This window comes from Musca domestica, unplaced genomic scaffold, assembly GCF_030504385.1.
Source record: "Musca domestica strain aabys unplaced genomic scaffold, Musca_domestica.polishedcontigs.V.1.1 15, whole genome shotgun sequence".
Classification (NCBI taxonomy): domain Eukaryota; kingdom Metazoa; phylum Arthropoda; class Insecta; order Diptera; family Muscidae; genus Musca; species Musca domestica.
Genome location: NW_026712207.1, coordinates 791,071 through 811,861, shown reverse-complemented (window position 1 = coordinate 811,861; position 20,791 = coordinate 791,071). Strand labels below are relative to the sequence as shown.

At 36.5% G+C, this 20,791-nt stretch overlaps 1 protein-coding gene across 1 annotated transcript; it reads right to left on the bottom strand.

Annotated features, from left to right (window-relative positions):
• Positions 1 to 24: 24 nt before the first annotated feature.
• On the bottom strand, positions 25 to 20,715 carry LOC101890802 (centrosomal protein cep290). The gene is made up of 16 exons (XM_059119446.1): positions 20,317 to 20,715; positions 20,141 to 20,241; positions 19,401 to 19,574; positions 17,729 to 18,151; positions 17,048 to 17,634; positions 12,148 to 12,539; positions 10,927 to 12,087; positions 10,709 to 10,862; positions 10,399 to 10,636; positions 7,914 to 8,593; positions 7,717 to 7,849; positions 7,094 to 7,638; positions 2,919 to 3,048; positions 1,813 to 2,858; positions 478 to 673; positions 25 to 416 (listed from the first exon to the last, which is right to left on the bottom strand). The coding sequence occupies exons 1-16, from the start codon at positions 20,540 to 20,542 to the stop codon at positions 45 to 47; spliced, it is 6,558 nt and encodes a 2,185-aa protein (XP_058975429.1). The 5' UTR covers positions 20,543 to 20,715; the 3' UTR covers positions 25 to 44.
• Between the last annotated feature and the right edge of the window lie 76 nt (positions 20,716 to 20,791).

The window sequence follows — 20,791 nt, the reverse complement described above, 5'->3', positions numbered from 1 at the left end:
TATGAAAAAATTCCAAATTAAAAACAAACTCAATATGAAGCAAATCATTCACTTATTTCATCAATCACTGGCACATTTTGCAATTCCGAACATTTACGTTTCCACATGGCCAGCTGTTCTTTAAGGACTTTCTCCTTGGCTGCGGCCCGGGTCAACAGCACCTTGGCCTTTTGCAGCAGCTGAGTCTTTTTAATCAATTGCTCCTTAACATAGCGCAGCTCATCTTGTAGGGATAGCGATGACATCATCAATGTGCTGGAGGATGGATTGTCAGAAGATTTGTTTTTATTTTCACAATGCGGGCATTTGTTGTGTTGCTGTTTCAATTCCATTTGTAGAGCTGCAATTTTATCCATTGATTCACTATACATTTGCTGGAGACGGGATGAATCAGCTGCCGGGGTGTCAATGGAAGCCTGAGTGGGAGAAAAAAAGGGGTGAGGATTTTTTTATTTTTGGTGTAAATTTTAATTTTACCCTAGATTCACATGATCTCCTTCCATCTTTCAGATATTTATTCTCAGCCTTTAGTTTTTCCACAATGTTTCGCAAAGAGATAATTGTGTGCTCGGCCGATTGGCCAGATTGTATGTTGACCTTGAGACCCGAGCATTTGCAGAGTTCTCGTCGTGCCTCGGAGGAAGCTCTTTCTTCTTTAAGGGCAATGATGTAGCTAGGAAAATGAAAATAGTTTAAATAAATAATTAATTAGAAGTCCTTAAGAGGTCTTTATAGAGCTCAAGAGTTCTTTTATAGAAGAGCTCAAGAGGTCTTTTATAGAAGAGCTCAAGAGGTCTTTTTTAGAAGACCTCAAGAAGGTCTTTTATAGCAGACCTCAAGTGAGGTCTTTTATAGAAGTGCTCAATGGAGGTATTTTATAGAAGAGCTCAAAAGAGGTATTTTATAGAAGACCTCAAGGGACGTCTTTTATAGAAGAGCTCAAGAGAGGTCTTTTATAGAAGACCTCAAGGGAGGTCTTTCATAGAAGACCTCAAGGGAGGTCTTTCATAGAAGACCTCAAGGGAGGTCTTTTATAGAAGACCTCAAGGGAGGTCTTTTATAGAAGACCTCAAGGGAGGTCTTTCATAGAAGACCTCAAGAGGTCTTTTTACAGAAGACCTCAAGAGGTCTTTTTACAGAAGACCTCAAGAGGTCTTTTTACAGAAGACCTCAAGAGGTCTTTTTATAGAAGACCTCAAGGGAGGTCTTTCATAGAAGACCTCAAGAGGTCTTTTTACAGAAGACCTCAAGAGGTCTTTTTACAGAAGACCTCAAGAGGTCTTTTTACAGAAGACCTCAAGAGGTCTTTTTATAGAAGACCTCAAGAGGTCTTTTATAGAAGACCTCAAGAGAGGTCTTTTATAGAAGACCTCAAGAGAGGTCTTTTATAGAAGACCTTAAGAGAGGTCTTTTATAGAAGACCTTAAGAGAGGTCTTTTATAGAAGACCTCAAGAGAGGTCTTTTATAGAAGACCTCAAGAGAGGTCTTTTATAGAAGACCTCAAGAGAGGTCTTTTATAGAAGAGCTCAGAGAGGTCTTTTGTAGAAGAGCTCAAGAGAGGTCTTTTGTAGAAGAGCTCAAGAGAGGTCTTTTGTAGAAGACCTCAAGGGAGGTATTTTATTGAAAACCTCAAGGGAGGTATTTTATGGAAGACCTCAAGGGAGGTATTTTATAGAAGACCTCAAGTGGGGTTTTTTTTATAGAAGACCTCAAGAGATCTTCTAGGATCAGAAATCCTCCACACAAACAGTCCTGTTTTGATGTGTTCTTCTTCTGGGAAAACAAATTTTAAATCCAAAATTCTAACTTACTCCTCCAAATGTTTAATTCTCTTTTGCAGACGTTCGGTGCCATCACCCTGCCTCAGCAGATCATTATCCAATTGCAACTGCAAATTTTTCGCCTCCAGGCGTATATTTTGTGCCTCAATTGCCGATAGCTTCTCTTGCACTTTTTCCATTTCCGTCGTCAAGGCATTGCTACCTTTACCCTCCAACTCTAAGGCCAAGATTTTGCGCTGCTGCATTTCAATGCGTGTCTTTAAGGCCTGTATAATTTCATCATGGGCATCTTGGACAGCGGCCGAGGCGGCGAAATGAGATTTTCCACAGGTCGGTTGTTGTATGGACGAACAACGACCGGGAGAACTGCATTCGCTACTGGCTCCCGTATAGGTTTCAGGACTTTCGGAGGGAGTATATTTTGCCCCACCCCCTCCACCATTCGTATGCCCCGGCGAACCATGATGATGCAAATTGGGACAGGAGGGTGTGCGACAACATTTCATAGAATTTTGAACATTTTGCTGGGCAAAACGACCCAGTTTCGCCTCCAATATTTGTTTGTCCTTCTCCAGACGATTGATGGTGGTGCGGGCGGATTGTAGGAGACTCCTTGTCTTTTCCAACATCACTTCCGTCTCCTCCAGCTTAGCCTTGAATTTCTCAGCACTCTGTTGCCAACGTTTCTGTTTCTCCCACAGTCCTACCTCATTGGCACTGCGGGCTCTCTTACTCTCAATGATGACCCTTTGCCTTTGGATCTCGGCCCTTGCCTCCTCCAGATCAATTTCCAATTGCTGCAGACGCTTTTGTAGATTTTCATTTTTTACACGAGCATTCAGCTCGGTTTTAATCGAAACCACGGGACGTTTGATTAGCTGCTGGCGTAGCGATTGATTTAATTCGCGTGCCTGTTTTTCACGTTGAGCCAAATTGGCCAATTGTTTGCGCATAGCCTCCACCTGGGTTTGATAGATTTTATTGGTGGCCTCGGTGCGTGTCAAATCACTGGCCAGCTTGGCAATTTGATCGGCGGAATAGTTGGACGATTCATTGATGTAACGCTGCTGATCGTCCTGTAAAGAGATTTAAATGTGGATTTAAGTTGAAAAGAAAATTAAAAATGGAGATCTTACATGGAAGTTATTCAAGGTGTCCATTAGCTCATTGATGTGGCGATCTTTTTCTTCGAGAAGGGATCTTAGTTGATCTATTTCCGGATTGCTATTGGATGTGGCTTTGTCGCGTTCATCTAAGAGTCGGATTCTGGAAAAAAAAAAAAAAACAAAACATTAACATGAGTTCGTTGGAAATGTAAGTTTTTGGTTTCATGGACAAGCTAAATGGAGATTTTCCATGGAGGACTTTAAAATGAGTTGAGATTTGAATTATATTTTTTTCAGAAGCTAATAGAGCCACAAATTGGCCCATTAGTATCCCAAGGCATGGATTTTTTAAAAATATTTTTTTACGAAGACCATTTGAGCCACAAAACGCGGATTTTAAAGGGTATATCTTCGAGAACCCAATCAACGTGGATTTTTTAAATGTGTTTTTCGAGGACCTATCAACCAATCAAAGAAGAGTTTTAAGGAGTATTTGTTTTGCGGCCCTATAGATCTATCAACGTGGAGTTTTAATATGTCAGATTTCGAGAACCAATGGACCAGTCAACATAGATTTTTAAACAGTAGTTCTTCCATTTGATTAAGGAGCTATGGACCAAGCAACGCGGAGTTTTTAAAAGTAAGTTTTCGAGGACTTTGACACCAATCATAGCGGATTTTTTAACTGTGTTCTTTCAGGGTCCTATAGACCAATGGAGCTTTAACGAGTGTTTCTGCACCTATGGACAAATCAAAGCGGATTTCAAAGAAGGATTTTTAAGGATCTATGCAGGATCTTTAAACAGAAGACCCCTTCTATAGGAAGACCTTGGGCTCCTCTATGAGAAGACCTTCGGCTCTTCTTAGAGAAAGATCTTCAGCTCTTCTATGAGAATATCTTGAACCTGGTGTTTAAAAAAAAATTTATCAAGCGCGGGAACCCCAATCAATGTGGATTTGGAACGAGTATTTGTTTGAGGACCTATAGACTAATCAACACTGATTTTTAAGAAGTATTTTTTCGAAGACTTAGAGGTCAATCAACGAGCCTTCATAAAAAGATTTTTTCGAAGACTTAGGGGCCACTCAACTTTGCCACTGCATCAATCAACGTAGAAATTTAAAATGTAAATTTTCGAGAACCTACCCTCTTCCAATCAACAGGGACTTCAAAAGGAATTTTTTCATGGAGTTTTGAAGAGTATTTTCTCGATCGCCCATAGACTAATCAGCGTGGAGTATTTAAAGGTTATCGTTTATGTTTAAGGGCTTTTAGAATTAAAAAACGCTGGAATCTAAAAAAAAACGTTAATATCTAAAAAATATTTTTGAAGGATCATTGGACCCACGAAACCTGGATTTTTTTTAAGAATTGATAAATCAAGGGCCTCAAAACCAAAGAACGTGGATTTATTTTCAAGGGCCATCTTTCCGACGAAGATCTCAATAAAGGCTCTCTAAGGAAACTCAACAGAGATCATCTTTCTATGGGAGGATCTTTAAACAGAAGACCTCTTCTATGAGAAGTCCTTTGGCTCTTCTATGAGAAGACCTTCGGCTCTTCTATTAGAATATCTTCGGCTACTCTATGAGAAGACCTCCGGTTCTTCCAAGAAAAAACATTTTATCAAGTGCCTGAAGACCAATCAACGTGGATTTGAAATGAGTATTTGTTTGAGGACCTATGGACTAATCAACACTGCTTTTTAAAAAGTATTTTTCGAAGACTTAGAAGTTAATCAACGTGGCTTCATAAAAAGAAGACTTAGGGGCCACTCAACGTTGCCTCTAAATCAATCAACGTAGAATTTTAAAAAGTAAGTTTTGAGAACTTGCCCTCCAATCAACATCGATTTTAAACAGTATTTTTTTAGAGACCTGCAGACCAATCAACGTGTGGTGTTTTGAAGAGCATTTCCTAGATGGCCCATGGACCAATAAGCGTGGAGTATTTAAAGGATGTCGTTTAAGGACCCTTGGAGTTAAAAAAACGCTGGAGATACAAAACGTGGATTCCTAAAAAATTTTTTTTTCAAGGAGCACTGGAGCCACAAAACCTGGATTTTTTTAAGAATATTTATCAAGGACTACTAGACCACAGAACATGGATTTATTTTCAAGGGCAATCCAAGCCACAAAACTAGGGGTTTGAAGAAGGGTGGCCTTTCATAGAAAACCTCAAGGGATGTCTTTTATGGAAGATCTCAAGGGAGGTATTTTATGGAAGATCTCAAGGGAGGTCTTTTATGGAAGACCTCAAGGGAGGAAGACCTTCAAGGACCACTAATCCACAAAACATGGATGTTGAAAAACAATTTTCAAGACCTATAGAACTACAAAACGTGGAATTTTTGGGAAAAAAAACTTTCAAGATTTATGGGAGCCACAAAGCGTCAATTTTACAGAAAAGAAGTCCTGAATAGAGGTCTTAGAGACCCTCTGCAGGGGATTTATTTCTACAGAATACCATGTTCAACATAGATGACTTTATTGGAGGCGTTTATCTTACCCCAGACGTCAATAGAGATGTTTTTCCTATGGAACATCTTATTGTTAGACCTTTTTTAGAGAACTTTTTTTCGTTCCACATAAAACCACAGAGGTTCACTTTTTGATAGGAGACTCCAAAACAGCTCCCCATTTCATAGCAGATTTCTCTAAAAGGGATTCTTGGGGAACTCTACCGAGATTTTCTTCCTATTGATGATCTTATTGTTAGACCTTTATAGAGAACTTTATTTTCGTTCCACATAAAACCACAGAGGTCCACTTTTTGATAGGAGACCACAATACAGCTCCCCATTTCATAGCAGATTTCTCTAAAGGGGGTAGACCTTTACCGAGATTTTCTTCATTTTGATGATCTTATTGTTAGACCTTTATAGAGACAGTTTTTTTCGTTCCACATAAAACCACAGAGGTCAACTTTTTGATAGGAGACCTCAATACAGCCCCCCTCCTTTTTGATAGAAGACCTCCTCTTTCCATTGCAGATTTCTCTAAATGGGATTCTCGGAGATTGATGACCTAGTTAGATTACTTTTTAATATAAGACCTCATCACAGCTCATCTTTCCATTGCAGATTTCTCTAAAGGGAGTTATTGGAGTTTGGTGACCTAGTTAAATTCCTTTTTGTTAGAAGACCTCATTAAAGCTCCTTTTTCAATTGCAGATTTCTCTAAGGGGGGTTCTTGGAAACCTCTATCGAAATTATCTTCCTATTGATGGCCAAGTTAGATTCGCTTTTGCTTTTTGAAATAGAACTTTCGTATTTCTAGGAGGAAATCCACAACAGTGGCGGTCTTTTAATAGAAGACCCCGGTACCCCTACTTTTCTTCTAATGAAGACCTCAATAGGTCTCTCTTGGGTAACTAAATCGAGATCCTTCTATGGAAGACCTAGTCAAAAAACTTCTGAAAGGGACCTTATTGACAATAGTTTGCGGGTTTTTATACACTCCACCATTCTATGGAGGGTATATTAGCTTTGTCATTCCGTTTGTAACTCTTCGAAATATTCATAATAGACCCTACAATGAATATATATTCTGGATCAGCGTAAAATTCTAAGACGATCTATAGATTTCCGCCTGTCTGTCCGTCTGGTGTAATCACGGTATCTTTCGAACGAATTCATGAGCCATGTCGGTCCACGTTTTCGTATAGCCTCCATATAACGGTATCTCCCTATATTCGGTAGTTTGAAGATTTTAGCGACATCATTCTCCGGAATAGTTTCAAATTTCGTATTTGTAGTTCTTAATGGATACTACAGCCTATGACAGAAAATTGTCTGTGCAGGTTCACGTCTTCGTATAGTCCCCATATAACGGTACCTCCCGATATTCGGTATTTTGATGATTTTATTGACAATATTCACCGGAATCGTTTCAAATTTGGTATATGAAGTTCGTAATGAATACTACAGCCTTAGACAGAATGGTGTAACAACTATTTAGCTTATTTTCAAATTGTTGTTCCAACTGTTCTTTCTTGGAGTAGTCAATCGGACAGTTCGTCCGTGTAGACGGAACATTCACAATAGTATTTTTAATGATAATAGAACAGAGGCTTTGTAGTCGAGATTATTTTCATTCGAAAGTCCTAAATAGAAACCTACTACTTTTCAATACATTTTCCTGTATTGACAATAGAGATTTGTTTTTAATAGGACGTTTTTAGGACGTTTTTCCGCATTACTCACTTTTCTCGCAATATTGCAATCTCCTCCTCCTTCACCTTAAGGGTGCTCTCCCAATAGCTGGCCTTTTCTTTTAGCTCTCTTAACTGTTTGGAATAATTTTCAGGAATATCCTTGACGCCCTCCAGCTCATGTTTCTCCTGTACCGAAGACTGTTGTAGAGAAGGCAATTTGATCGGTGATGTCTGGCCAGCTGGACTTAGGTTTTCTTCGAATAACTCTTCAATCTTTTCATCTGTCATTTCATGCAAACTATTATCGGCATTTTCTTCGGGTCCGGCGGCATTCCTTGCCAAATCCAGTTTCTCATTGGAATTACGGCGAACCGTTTGACTTTCCAATTGGGTTTTTAATTCCAAAATTTCAATATCTTTGGTTTTGATGTTGAAATTTAAATTGGTTATGGTGTTCTTGAGGCCATCGATTTCAGAATTTAGTTTGCTAAGGTTGAGGTGGGCCTGCTCCCGTTCAGTTTGTAGGATGTCTTGATATTTTCCAATTGATTTGTCCTTTTCACTCAATAGAGTGTGGAAGGATAATATGGTTTTCTAAAATAAAATGAAATAAAATAATTTGAGGGAATATTATGACAGGTTTGGAAATATTGATATTTGAAAATGATTTACCTCAATGACATCCGATTGCAAGCTAGGCATGCCTTGTTCAGCAGTGGCTGTTGATGTTTGTGATTCCTGAGACTCCTTTAGGGACTTCAATTGCTGTTCCAAATCCGTTACTTGTTTTTGGGCATTCGAGAGGCTGTAAAAGGATTTAATCTTATTTAATTTCAATATTTTTTTGATAAAATATTGAATATATTTACCTTTCTTCTGTATTCTTTAACTTCTTCAAGGCATCCTCTAGCTGTGTTCCATTGGAAGTCTCCTTAATTTCCTTCTGTTCTTCTTCTATTTCCAGGGTTTGCACAATTTTCGAGACTGTGGGCATCGTACAAGTTTGAATTTCCACTTCACAAGTAGTTATTACCTCCTTGGCATGAGCATCTGCATTGGCTTCCTTTTCAGGACTCTTTGATTTCTCCTCCACCTCTTTAACAGGACTCTCTGAAAGTTTCGGCTCAACATTCTTTTCCGTGTTTTCAGTTTGTGTTCCCATTTCGCTCCTACCTTTCTTGGTGGGTGTTTGTATGGGTGATAGATTTTTATCGACCATTTCAATAGAGGTCTTTCGTGACTTATTGTTGGCCGAAAGTTTTCGTTCAGCGGGCACTGGTGGAGAGGTTATCGCAGGTTCTGTATTACAACCAATTTCCATGGTTGAGACTTTTTCTTCCACCGGATTTCCATTGGCTTTTTCAGTTTCCTTTTCCTCCTCATTCGCAGTATCCTTGCCAAACAATGCCTGTATTGTATGCCAGTGTTCCGACTCCGTGGCCATTTTGATCTTCATTTCGTTGAGATCCCTTTCCAAATCCACACATTTCTTTTCCAGTTGTTTTATTTGATCCTCATAGAGTCGGCATTGGGTTTCACTTTTGACAAGCTTGAAATGAAGGAAAAAGGATAAGGAAAATATTTATTAAAGGACTTAGACCAATAAATGAGGATTTTTTAAAGGAATATTTTTCAAGGAATAATAGACCAATAAACCTATATTTTTAAAGGAAAGCCGAGCAAATAAACGTGGATTTTTAAAAGAATATTTTTCAAGGGCCAAAAGACCAAGAAACGTGGATTTTTAAAGGAATATTTTTTCAAGGACCAAAAGACCCATAAACGTGGATTTTTGAAAGAATATTTTTCAAGGACCAAAAGACCAAGAAACGTGGATTTTTAAAGGAATATTTTTTCAAGAACCAAAAGACTAAGAAACGTGGATTTTTCAAGGAATATTTTTTCAAGGACCAAAAGACAAAGAAACGTGGATTTTTAAAGGAATATTTTTTCAAGGACCAAAAGACCAAGAAACGTGGATTTTTAAAGGAATATTTTTTCAAGGACCAAAAGACCAAGAAACGTGGATTTTTAAAGGACCAAAAGACCAAGAAACGTGGATTTTTAAAGGAATATTTTTTCAAGGACCAAAAGACCAATAAACGTGGATTTTTAAAGGAATATTTTTTCAAGGACCAAAAGACCAAGAAACGTGGATTTTTAAAGGAATATTTTTTCAAGGACCAAAAGACCAAGAAACGTGGATTTTTAAAGGAATATTTTTTCAAGGACCAAAAGACCAAGAAACGTGGATTTTTAAAGGAATATTTTTTCAAGGACCAAAAGACCAAGAAACGTGGATTTTTAAAGGAATATTTTTTCAAGGACCAAAAGACCAAGAAACGTGGATTTTTAAAGGAATATTTTTTCAAGGACCAAAAGACCAAGAAACGTGGATTTTTAAAGGAATATTTTTCAAGGACCAAAAGACCAAGAAACGTGGATTTTTAAAGGAATATTTTTTCAAGGACCAAAAGACCAAGAAACGTGGATTTTTAAAGGAATATTTTTTCAAGGACCAAAAGACCAAGAAACGTGGATTTTTAAAGGAATATTTTTTCAAGGACCAAAAGACCAAGAAACGTGGATTTTTAAAGGAATATTTTTTCAAGGACCAAAAGACCAAGAAACGTGGATTTTTAAAGGAATATTTTTTCAAGGACCAAAAGACCAAGAAACGTGGATTTTTAAAGGAATATTTTTTCAAGGACCAAAAGACCAAGAAACGTGGATTTTTAAAGGAATATTTTTCAAGGACCAAAAGACCAAGAAACGTGGATTTTTAAAGGAATATTTTTTCAAGGACCAAAAGACCAAGAAACGTGGATTTTTAAAGGAATATTTTTTCAAGGACCAAAAGACCAAGAAACGTGGATTTTTAAAGGAATATTTTTTCAAGGACCAAAAGACCAATAAACGTGGATTTTTAAAGGAATATTTTTTCAAGGACCAAAAGACCAAGAAACGTGGATTTTTAAAGGAATATTTTTTCAAGGACCAAAAGACCAATAAACGTGGATTTTTAAAGGAATATTTTTTCAAGGACCAAAAGACCAAGAAGCGTGGATTTTTAAAGGAATATTTTTTCAAGGACCAAAAGACCCATAAATGTGGATTTTTAAAGGAATATTTTTTCAAGGACCAAAAGACCAAGAAACGTGGATTTTTAAAGGAATATTTTTTCAAGGACCAAAAGACCAAGAAACGTGGATTTTTAAAGGAATATTTTTTCAAGGACCAAAAGACCAAGAAACGTGGATTTTTAAAGGAATATTTTTTCAAGGACCAAAAGACCAAGAAACGTGGATTTTTAAAGGAATATTTTTCAATTTTCGAGGTTTAAGGCCTTCTTACCTTAATCAACTGCTGATTTCCCTCCATTTGTTCGATTTTCTCCCTAAAAAGTTCCCCCATTACCACTTCAATGGTTTTTTGAATGTCTTCCTTGTTATCCTTTGCTTTGTGGGGAGAATTTCGGGGGGAATTTCGTTGCAGAAATTTATGATAAGCAAACACAAAATTGGTGAGGAAGACAAGCGGTGTAAATTTGGCATATTTTTCACGAAGACAATTCAGGGATTTTTGCAGGAATCTGAAACGGTGGAAAGGATAATAAATATTTCGATATATGAGAAGTAGATGAGGGGGGAGGGGAGATACTGACTTGATTTTAATGTTGCTATTTTGGCGTTCGGTTTGGAAGTTCTTCTCTAGTTCCCTGTTGAAATTGTCACGACTAATGAGATCCTGCTGCAGGGAGTCGGCTTGAAGTTTCAGGGCATCACGCTCATATTTCAAGTTGCTGATTTCGGTTTTGGCTGAAACAAAAACAGAGTAAATTTCATTTTTTGAAAGATTTTTCTTTTGGGAGTCTTGTCTCACCTGCCTCCAGATCCCTTTGAATCTTGGCCATCAGTAGCTTATCCTCCGTAGAGCTTTGTAAATCGGCCACCAGATGCCTCAGGCTAATGTGATTGTCGGTAATGTCATTGAGCAGCTTTTGCTGGGAGCCAATTTGATCCTGGGCAATTTCCAGCAGAGATTCCAATTGGGAATTTTTCCTCTGCCATTCCAAACGCTGGGCCTCAAATTCCTTTAGCTTTTGTTGTTGGTCTTCAAATTCTTGTTGTGTGACAAAGGATAATTGCAGATCGTCCTGTATGATACCATAATCCATACACATATCGGGTATTTTCAAATCGTTGCCATATCGGCCCGACAAAACCTCTTTGGTCAGTTGGGCCAAGAGCAGCTGACTTTGTTGTAGAGATTTTTGTAATTCATTGTAATCGTCGTGGGTGTAAATGTAATTCGCTTTGTAATACACCAAATCTTGTTCCAATTTTTCAATGGCGGCTTTCGAGGAGGATATTTCCAATTTGTAGTTGGCTTCTTTTTCAATGACCTGGAGTTCAAGATTTTTCAAATTTTCCAGAGTTGTATCGAAATCTTGACGCATATAGGCGAAACTTTTTGTTTCCCTGCTCAAATCCTTTTCCAAGTGGACGATTTTCTCGGTAAGTTGACCACACGATTGCATCAGCTCCACATCGCTGGCATTCATGTGGAGTTGGAGCTCTTCGTAATATTTTTTATAGATTTTCATTTCCTCCAACTGCAATTCGCGGTCCCTTTGGGCCTCGGTGCAAAGGGGTTCTCTGGGTGTTTGTATATTGGGTATATTTATACTTTTATTGGGTGTTGTGGGTCTGGTGGAGCTATCCAAGTATTGAGGCAAATTTATGGATGAAGATTCCTGCAGAGGTTTTATTTCGCCCTCCTCCCGTAAACTTTCCATGGAATTGAGATCTTCGGGAATAGGATTTTCATCCGGCGAGATCTCTTCTTTACCTCCTTCCTCCACCTGGTTCTGTTGTTGAATATGCTGTATTAGTCTCTCCTCCAGGGCCTTTTCCCTCTCCCTCAGTAATCTCACCTCATCCCGCAAATGTTTGGGGGAATTAAGGGGAGAATTTTCAATTCTCAAGGCCCTGATCAAACGCTCCAGCAGCACCTCGCTAATGGTTATGTTATCCGAACAATCTGAAATGAAAATCTCAATTAATCAAATTTTTCCCCTCCCCAACCAATTTTCCAACTCACCATCATATTCCCTTAATTTCTCCAGAATCTCCAGCATTCCCTGCCTCAGTATCTCATTTTCCTCCAAAGCCTCCTGATATTTGACGTCCGTTTCCCTAGTATTTTGATCTTGTAACTCAATTCTCATATTTCCATTACATTGAGAGCACACCGTGACCATAAGGGATGCCTCGGCGGAATTCGAGGAATCTTCCACCTCTCCGATTTCTCGAGAGGTGGAACTATTTTTTCGCTTTGGTGTAACTTTGGGGAATTTGGGTAGGCCAATATTTGAGACTTCTTCTGGCTTCTCAAGAATCTTAGGCTCCGTGGTAGTCAGGGTGGGATTTTCGGAAAGGGTGCGAGCTTCGGGGCTGATATTCAGCTGGCGTTGAAGTTCGAGTAGTTCTTTTCTGAAATAAAAAGAAAAAATAAGGGTTAGTGGAATATTCTTTTTAAACCCAAGTTTATTGGTCCTTGGGTCCTTGTAAAAATATTCTTTAAAAAAATCCACGTTTATTGGTCCTTGGGTCCTTGTAAAAATATTCTTTAAAAAAATCCACGTTTATTGGTCCTTGGGTCCTTGTAAAAATATTCTTTAAAAAATCCACGTTTATTGGTCCTTGGGTCCTTGTAAAAATATTCTTTAAAAAAATCCACGTTTATTGTCCTTGGGTCCTTGTAAAAATATTCTTTAAAAAAATCCACGTTTATTGGTCCTTGGGTCCTTGTAAAAATATTCTTTAAAAAATCCACGTTTATTGGTCCTTGGGTCCTTGTAAAAATATTCTTTAAAAAAATCCACGTTTATTGGTCCTTGGGTCCTTGTAAAAATGTTCCTTTAAAAATCCATGTTTATTGGTCCTTGTAAAAATATTCTTTAAAAAATCCAGGTTTATTTTTCTTTTGGTCCTTGAAAAAATATTCTTTAAAAAATCCAGGTTTATTGGTCCTTTGGTCCTTGAAAAATATTCTTTAAAAATCCACGTTTATTGGTCCTTGGGTCCTTGTAAAAATATTCTTTAAAAAATCCACGTTTATTGGTCTGGAGGTCTTTGAAAAATATTCTTTAAAAAATCCACGTTTATTGGTCTGGAGGTCTTTGAAAAATATTCTTTAAAAAATCCACGTTTATTGGTCTGGAGGTCTTTGAAAAATATTCTTTAAAAATCCACGTTTATTGGTCTGGAGGTCTTTGAAAAATATTCTTTAAAAAATCCACGTTTATTGGTCTGGAGGTCTTTGAAAAATATTCTTTAAAAAATCCACGTTTATTGGTCTGGAGGTCTTTGAAAAATATTCTTTAAAAAATCCACGTTTATTGGTCTGGAGGTCTTTGAAAAATATTCTTTAAAAAATCCACGTTTATTGGTCTGGAGGTCTTTGAAAAATATTCTTTAAAAAATCCACGTTTATTGGTCTGGAGGTCTTTGAAAAATATTCTTTAAAAAATCCACGTTTATTGGTCTGGAGGTCTTTGAAAATATTCTTTAAAAAATCCACGTTTATTGGTCTGGAGGTCTTTGAAAAATATTCTTTAAAAAATCCACGTTTATTGGTCTGGAGGTCTTTGAAAAATATTCTTTAAAAAATCCACGTTTATTGGTCTGGAGGTCTTTGAAAAATATTCTTTAAAAAATCCACGTTTATTGGTCTGGAGGTCTTTGAAAAATATTCTTTAAAAAATCCACGTTTATTGGTCTGGAGGTCTTTGAAAAATATTCTTTAAAAAATCCACGTTTATTGGTCTGGAGGTCTTTGAAAAATATTCTTTAAAAAATCCACGTTTATTGGTCTGGAGGTCTTTGAAAAATATTCTTTAAAAAATCCACGTTTATTGGTCTGGAGGTCTTTGAAAAATATTCTTTAAAAAATCCACGTTTATTGGTCTGGAGGTCTTTGAAAAATATTCTTTAAAAAATCCACGTTTATTGGTCTGGAGGTCTTTGAAAAATATTCTTTAAAAAATCCACGTTTATTGGTCTGGAGGTCTTTGAAAAATATTCTTTAAAAAATCCACGTTTATTGGTCTGGAGGTCTTTGAAAAAATATTCTTTAAAAAATCCACGTTTATTGGTCTGGAGGTCTTTGAAAAATATTCTTTAAAAAATCCACGTTTATTGGTCTGGAGGTCTTTGAAAAATATTCTTTAAAAAATCCACGTTTATTGGTCTGGAGGTCTTTGAAAAATATTCTTTAAAAAATCCACGTTTATTGGTCTGGAGGTCTTTGAAAAATATTCTTTAAAAAATCCACGTTTATTGGTCTGGAGGTCTTTGAAAAATATTCTTTAAAAAAATCCACGTTTATTGGTCTGGAGGTCTTTGAAAAATATTCTTTAAAAAATCCACGTTTATTGGTCTGGAGGTCTTTGAAAAATATTCTTTAAAAAATCCACGTTTATTGGTCTGGAGGTCTTTGAAAAATATTCTTTAAAAATCCACGTTTATTGGTCTGGAGGTCTTTGAAAAATATTCTTTAAAAAATCCACGTTTATTGGTCTGGAGGTCTTTGAAAAATATTCTTTAAAAAATCCACGTTTATTGGTCTGGAGGTCTTTGAAAAATATTCTTTAAAAAATCCACGTTTATTGGTCTGGAGGTCTTTGAAAAATATTCTTTAAAAAATCCACGTTTATTGGTCTGGAGGTCTTTGAAAAATATTCTTTAAAAAATCCACGTTATTGGTCTGGAGGTCTTTGAAAAATATTCTTTAAAAAATCCACGTTTATTGGTCTGGAGGTCTTTGAAAAATATTCTTTAAAAAATCCACGTTTATTGGTCTGGAGGTCTTTGAAAAATATTCTTTAAAAAATCCACGTTATTGGTCTGGAGGTCTTTGAAAAATATTCTTTAAAAAATCCACGTTTATTGGTCTGGAGGTCTTTGAAAAATATTCTTTAAAAAATCCACGTTTATTGGTCTGGAGGTCTTTGAAAAATATTCTTTAAAAAATCCACGTTATTGGTCTGGAGGTCTTTGAAAAATATTCTTTAAAAAATCCACGTTTATTGGTCTGGAGGTCTTTGAAAAATATTCTTTAAAAAATCCACGTTTATTGGTCTGGAGGTCTTTGAAAAATATTCTTTAAAAATCCACGTTTATTGGTCTGGAGGTCTTTGAAAATATTCTTTAAAAAATCCACGTTTATTGGTCTGGAGGTCTTTGAAAAATATTCTTTAAAAAATCCACGTTTATTGGTCTGGAGGTCTTTGAAAAATATTCTTTAAAAAAATCCACGTTTATTGGTCTGGAGGTCTTTGAAAAATATTCTTTAAAAAATCCACGTTTATTGGTCTGGAGGTCTTTGAAAAATATTCTTTAAAAAATCCACGTTTATTGGTCTGGAGGTCTTTGAAAAATATTCTTTAAAAAATCCACGTTTATTGGTCTGGAGGTCTTTGAAAAATATTCTTAAAAAATCCACGTTTATTGGTCTGGAGGTCTTTGAAAAATATTCTTTAAAAAATCCACGTTTATTGGTCTGGAGGTCTTTGAAAAATATTCTTTAAAAAATCCACGTTTATTGGTCTGGAGGTCTTTGAAAAATATTCTTTAAAAAATCCACGTTTATTGGTCTGGAGGTCTTTGAAAAATATTCTTTAAAAAATCCACGTTTATTGGTCTGGAGGTCTTTGAAAATATTCTTTAAAAAATCCACGTTTATTGGTCTGGAGGTCTTTGAAAAATATTCTTTAAAAAATCCACGTTTATTGGTCTGGAGGTCTTTGAAAAATATTCTTTAAAAAATCCACGTTTATTGGTCTGGAGGTCTTTGAAAAATATTCTTTAAAAAATCCACGTTTATTGGTCTGGAGGTCTTTGAAAAATATTCTTTAAAAAATCCACGTTTATTGGTCTGGAGGTCTTTGAAAAATATTCTTTAAAAAATCCACGTTTATTGGTCTGGAGGTCTTTGAAAAATATTCTTTAAAAAATCCACGTTTATTGGTCTGGAGGTCTTTGAAAAATATTCTTTAAAAATCCACGTTTATTGGTCTGGAGGTCTTTGAAAAATATTCTTTAAAAAATCCACGTTTATTGGTCTGGAGGTCTTTGAAAAATATTCTTTAAAAAATCCACGTTTATTGGTCTGGAGGTCTTTGAAAAATATTCTTTAAAAAATCCACGTTTATTGGTCTGGAGGTCTTTGAAAATATTCTTTAAAAAATCCACGTTTATTGGTCTGGAGGTCTTTGAAAAATATTCTTTAAAAAATCCACGTTTATTGGTCTGGAGGTCTTTGAAAAATATTCTTTAAAAAATCCACGTTTATTGGTCTGGAGGTCTTTGAAAAATATTCTTTAAAAAATCCACGTTTATTGGTCTGGAGGTCTTTGAAAAATGTTCTTTAAAAAATCCACGTTTATTGGTCTGGAGGTCTTTGAAAAATATTCTTTAAAAAATCCACGTTTATTGGTCTGGAGGTCTTTGAAAAATATTCTTTAAAAAATCCACGTTTATTGGTCTGGAGGTCTTTGAAAATGTTCTTTAAAAAATCCACGTTTATTGGTCTGGAGGTCTTTGAAAAATATTCTTTAAAAAATCCACGTTTATTGGTCTGGAGGTCTTTGAAAAATATTCTTTAAAAAATTTACGTTTATTGGTCTGGAGGTCTTTGAAAAATATTCTTTAAAAAATCCACGTTTATTGGTCTGGAGGTCTTTGAAAAATATTCTTTAAAAAATCCACGTTTATTGGTCTGGAGGTCTTTGAAAAATATTCTTTAAAAAATCCACGTTTATTGGTCTGGAGGTCTTTGAAAAATATTCTTTAAAAAATCCACGTTTATTGGTCTGGAGGTCTTTGAAAAATATTCTTTAAAAAATTTACGTTTATTAATATTTTGGTCCTTTAAACATATTCTTTGTCCTTTTGGTACCTGAAAAAAATATTCTTCAAAAAAATTCTCAGCTCCTCACCTCAAATCACATTTCTCCATTTTCAGCTGCAATCGCATCTCCTCCGAAGCTCTCAATTTCAGCGTGAGCTTTTCAATCATTTTCTCCTTGTTTCTCTCTTTTGCGGTGAGATTTTTCGTGGTAATAACCACATCCTCCGGTATGTTTAGACGTTTTCTCAGCAGCGAATTCTCTTGGGCAATTTCATGTAGGGAGTTCAGCTCCATGACCAAAGCCCGAATTTGTTTATCTCTGGACTGTAATTTATTTTCCAAAGACGAACATTTTCTCAAAGCATTCAGCAAACCATCCTCACCCTTTTGATAGGCTCTCAAAGCATTACATGCCTCCAAGGCTTGCTTGGCCTTTAGGCAACATTCTTCTTCAGCTCGCTCCAACATTTCGGTAAGTTCTCGTACCTTATCGTTACTGGTTTTCAAAGCCATTTCAATGGTTCGACAACACGATCGAGGATTGTTCGGGTTGCGTTCGTGCTCCCGCTCGGCAGTGATTTTATTCATCAGTTTTGTAGAGGCAATCATTTCTTCGGCCATTGTTTTAATTTTCAATTCCAGCTGTTCAATGAGTTTGTCGCGGCATTCCAAAGACTGAAAGAGAGAAAGAGAACGACAAGAGAGAGCAACAAAAAGAGGGAAATTAAATTTTAAAAGAGATAGAGAGAGTTTTTATTTTCCCGCTCACATGCAGCAATCTGCTTTTCTCTTCCTGCTCATTTGAGTTCACGCTCTCCTTATGATCCTCACTGCTGCTCTTGGCACTCTCCAGGTCTTCGGAACGCTCACTGCGCTCTTTCAGCTTCCGTAGCTGTTTATCCTTTTCATCGATTATCTTCTTCCAAGCCATGGCCTTCTTTTCCAATTTGTCAATAAATTCCTTAACTTCTGCCTCACTTTTATCCCTTTCATCTTCCAAATAGGTGACCTGCCCCTCGAGCTTTTTTATTTCAATATTCAATTCCTCAATATTCTCCTTGTGTGCGGAGTTCTCACTTTGCAGCAAAGTTATGTCCGCCTTGAGTTTCATTATCGACTCCTTGCTGTGTTGGAAATCTTTCTCCAGCGTCAATATCGTTTTGGATTGTTCGATATTTTGATTTTGAAGGGACTTCGGATTAAAAAAAAAAACAAAATTAAAAATTTATAGAAATTTTGAAGAAAAATATTGGGAAAAACTTTAGGTTCGGCTGGGCCGAACTTTGAATAACCTCCACCATTTGAAACTATTTTCAAAAAAAAAAAAAAAATAAATAAAAAAAAAAATAAATAAATAAAATAAATAAATATATAAATTATAAAAAATATTAAATAATTAAAAAAAATAAATAAAAATTCTGTTCAAATCTTAAAAATATCGAATTTACCCGTTATATTAGGGTCTTTACGAAGACGTGGACCTGCAAAGGCAACTTTTGAAATAAGTTAATGTCGCCAAAATCATCAAAATACCGAATATCGGGAGGTGCCGTTATATGGGGCCTATACCAAAATGTGGACCTGCAAGGACAATTTTCTGTCATAGGCTGGAGTATCCATTACGAACTTCAAATTTGAAACAATTCCGGTGAATAATGTCGCTTAAATCATCAAAATACCGAATACTGGGAGGTACCATTATATGGGGGCTATACGAAAGCGTGGACTTGCACAGACAATTTTCTGTCATAGGCTGTAGTATCCATTGCGAACTTCAAATACCAAATTTAAAACAATTCCGGTGAATAATGTCGCTAAAATCACCATAATACCGAATATCGGGAGGTACCATTATATGGAGACTATACGAAGGCGTAGACCTACACAGACAATTTTCTGTCATAGGCTGGAGTATCCATTAGGAACTCCAAAACCCAAATTTAAAACAATTCCGGTGAATAATGTCGCTAAAATCATCAAAATATCGAATACCGGGAGGTACCATTATATGGGGGCTATACGAAGACGTGGACCTACAGGGACAACTCTCTGTCATAGGCTGTAGTATCCATTACGAACTTCAAATACCAAATTTGAAACAATTCCGGTGAATAATATCGCTAAAATTATCGAAATACCGAATACCAGGAGGTACCGTTATATGGGGGCTATACGAAGACGTGGACCCACATGGCCCATTTTCAATACCAAAAGTCCTGCAGACATAATATACATTTGAGAAAAATTTTATCAACCCACTTCATATCGTTCGGAAGCTAGAGTGATTTCCACAGACGCGCCAACGGACAGACGGACGGACATCACTAAATCGACATAGAATTTTATGGTGATTTCGAGGTGTTACAAACGGAATGACATACTATGGTGGAGGGTATAAAAATTAAGAAAACATTTTTTGGAAGTATTTTTGGATCCCTTACCTCTATTTCTCGTAGTAACCTTTTGATGTGTTTGTTTTTCGTATTAATGTTGCGCAGCAGAGTCTCCTGTTTATCCAGTTCGGATAAGGGATCGGAAGAATCTTTGTCACTACCCTCAGCATTGGCAGCTGCTTCCTGGAGTCTCTTTTGCATGGAAAACATTTCCTCGGTGAGCTGAAAATATCAAAAAAATTTAAATAACCAATAATCATAACTCCGACATATTGTAGACCTCTGAGCCACATTCTAGTCTCAGAAGACTCATATAGGGTCTCCTGACCATAGAAGACTAATAATAACACTGTGAGAAAAAATTTTAAATTTTCCAAAAATTACAACAAAACCTCAGTAGATTAGGACAGTAGAGAAAATTAAAGACAAGACAAGAGTTTACGCAATGTAACCCAAAAGGGGGGGGGGGGAGGAAAGTTCCCCTCTCTTTCAACTTTTCGCACTAAGATGCCTTGGAAGCCATGGATTTTTGGAATATAGTGTCTTCGGCAGTATTACTAATAACAAAAGTTAAGTTTTTTTTGGTCAACCATTTTAAACCTCAAGCGAAGCCACCAAGGGGTCGTTTTCGGTCCTTTTTGCGAAAAATGGTTCAAAACTCAAATAAAATGGGATCGGGGATACAAAATTATTTGTCATACAATTCTACTATTGGTCCTAGAAGACGTCAAAAGTGATATAATATACCCACCGATGATATCTTGCCCATCCTTCTCATTTTATCATACCTTTTTAATTTTCCTTTTATATTCCAAACGCTCATCCTCCAAATCGCTAATCATGCGTTTCAGTTTTTCATTTTCATCTACCAAGCGGTCATTGTGGGACTCTGAAAAGAGGGTAAGCGATTTAAAATTACGATCTACCTACAGCCTTAAATTCATCTCCGAAAACAAGGACTCACCCAAACTCCCACGATCCTTTTCATCCAACTCCGCCTCAAGTTCCCTGACCTGCTGGCCCTTGTACTGCAGAATGGCCAGAGTTAGATCTAAGGTTTTGCGTAAGGATTTCTTGGGTAGCTCTTCAACGACTCTGGACAAATTCAAAATGGTTTCGTAGACTTCATCCTTTTGTTGACTGGATAACTCTTTGAACTTTTTTACCGACACAACTTCGGGGAGTTCCATTTTAATGGAAATTCCAGTATTTCCTCAAAGAATTGGAAGGAGATTTTTTAAACTTTAACCAATAAAACTTATGATTTTAGCCTCGGCTTAAACATTTTCCTTAAAAATGTCCTTTTTCCTGGAGCTGTGATTCAATCAAATGACGTTTTTTTTCTCACCTAAAATGTAAGGAAAAAATTTTAAGCTGACAGTCCACTACCCTTAGGGTTGCCCTGGCAACCGATCTATCATTTCGTTTTCTTCTTCTAC